Source organism: Meriones unguiculatus, chromosome 3, assembly GCF_030254825.1.
Source record: "Meriones unguiculatus strain TT.TT164.6M chromosome 3, Bangor_MerUng_6.1, whole genome shotgun sequence".
NCBI classification, from domain to species: Eukaryota; Metazoa; Chordata; class Mammalia; order Rodentia; family Muridae; genus Meriones; species Meriones unguiculatus.
The window spans coordinates 67,800,742-67,802,945 of record NC_083351.1 but is presented as its reverse complement, the minus strand read 5'-3'; the positions used below and the strand labels follow the sequence as shown (position 1 = coordinate 67,802,945).

Sequence of the window (2,204 nt, the reverse complement as noted above, 5' to 3'; positions counted from 1 at the left end):
GGCATTACTTGGTTTATTGGTTTTAGCCAGGAGAGTATTAGCCATGAAAACATGAACAGTGCTGAGTCAGGAGGCACAGGGCAGAACAGGGCTGGTCACTCACACTGTGCATCACCAGAGAAAGCATGCACTGTAGACTTGGACTGTACATTTGGCAATCAAAGGCCTCTGGAGCTAGGGAGAGAGAAGGAAGAAACTGCCTCAGAAGAAAGCATGACTTCCCAACACCCAAATCTCTTTATGCAGTCCAGCCATCTCCTGATCCACTAAGCAGGCTGAGCCTAAAGGTGGAAGGATGAGACAGCAGAGTGTGCCCAAGGGTTCAGAGAGCCTGTGGGAGTCAACAAGATCACTGACCTCAGAACCTGACATCACAGCAATAAGGTGAAAGGAGGAGAGAGGAAGGAGGAGCTGACTTCTGCTCTCTCACCAAGGAGACCAGCATTCTGAGGAGAAGGATGGGTGGCACTTCTCTCCCTGACTCTGCCTGGGGCTCTGCCCTGCTCTGTTGGGTTGCTGTCTTTCTCCTGGGAACAAGTAAGTCCTGAGTTCAGGTGGGGCTGTTCCCAAGATCCTTTACTGCTGCTGCACTGACTCACTATTTCTCTAGATGCTCACTCCTGTCTCCTTCCTTCCAGGTGCAGCAAGTACTGGGGTTGTCCAGACTCCAAAACACATAATCAAAGAAAAGGGAGGAGGGTCCATTCTGAAGTGTCTTCCCATCTCTGGACATAATTATGTGTTCTGGTACCAACAGACTCCGGGGCAGGAACTGAAGTTCCTCATTCAGCATTATGAAACATTGGAGGGGGAAAAAGGCAGCATCCCCAACCGATTCTCAGTGCAGCAGTTCAGTGACTATCACTCTGAGATGAACATGAGTGCCTTGGAGCTGGAGGACTCTGCTGTGTACTTCTGTGCCAGCTCACCACAGCTGTACAGCATTACTGGCTTTCTGTACCTTAATCTTCCTGTTCTACCTTATGACATAAGATGAGCTTGCATAGAGTGTTCTTAAGATAGGGGTGGCCTTCTGGCTCTCCAGATAATCTCAGATCTCTGGCAGGACTGTCCAGCTTTTAGCCAGGGTTAAGAAACACTGTTTTCTTAGTTGGGGCAGAGGCATAAACCTCATGTGTTATTTTTGTTTGTTTGTTTATATGTATGTCTTTTCAAGGCAGGCTTTCTCTGTGGATCCTTGGCTGTCCTGGACTCTCTGTGTAGACCAGGCTGGCCTTGAACTCACAGTGATCCTCTTGCCTCTACCTCTCTGAGTGCTAGGATTAAAGATGTATTCCACTATGCCTGCCTAAGCCTCACGTTTTTGGACAAGGTGTTCATTAAGGCATTAGTGTATTCATTTGAAGATGAAGTTTTTTTTTAATTTTTATTTTTAATTCTTTACTAATTATACGTTATTCACTTTGTATCCCCCCATGGTTCCCTCCCTCCTCCTGTCCCAAACCCTCCCTTCCTCCCCCCTCTGCACAAATGCCCCTCCCCAAGTCCACTGATAGGGGAGGTCTTCTTTTCCTTCCTTCTGATCCTAATCAATTAGGTCTTATCAGGAGTGGCTGCATTGTCTTCTTCTGTGGCCTGGTAATGCTGCTCCCCCTTCAGGGGGAGGCTATTAAAGAGCAGGCCAATCAGTTCATGTCAGAGGCAGTCCCTGTACCTATTACTATGGAACCCATTTGGCCCCTGAACTGTCATGGGCTACATGTGTGCAGGGGTCTTAGGTTATCTCCATGCATGGGCCTTGGTTGGAGTATCAGTCTCAGGAAAGACCCCTGTGCTCAGATTTTTTTCGTTATGTTGCTCTCCTTGTGGAGTTCCTCTCCTCTCCAGATCTTACTGTTTCCCATTTCTTTCATAAAATTCCCTGTACGCTGCCCAAAGGTTGGCCATAAGTCTCAGCATCTGCATTGATAGTCTGCAGTGCAGAGCCTTTCAGAGGTCCTCTCTGTTAGGCTCCTGACTTGTTCCCTGTTTTCTCCTTCTTCTGATGTCCATGCTCTTTGCCTTTCTGTATAGGAATTGAGCTTTTTAGCAAGAGTCCTCCCTCTTGATTAGTTTCTTTAGGTGTACTGATTTTAGTAGGTTTATTCTATATTATATGTCTATATGAGTGAGTATATTCCCTGTGTGTCGTTCTGCTTCTGGGATAGCTCACTTAGGATGATCTTTTCCAGATCACAACATTT

General features: G+C 46.9%; 1 gene segment (V, D, J or C); it reads left to right on the top strand.

The window, feature by feature from the left end:
• The first annotated feature begins 445 nt into the window (after positions 1-445).
• On the top strand, positions 446-997 carry LOC110553951 (T cell receptor beta variable 13-like). The segment is given in 2 exon segments: positions 446-537; positions 639-997. Coding segments are annotated over 2 exon segments (438 nt in total).
• Positions 998-2,204: the final 1,207 nt, after the last annotated feature.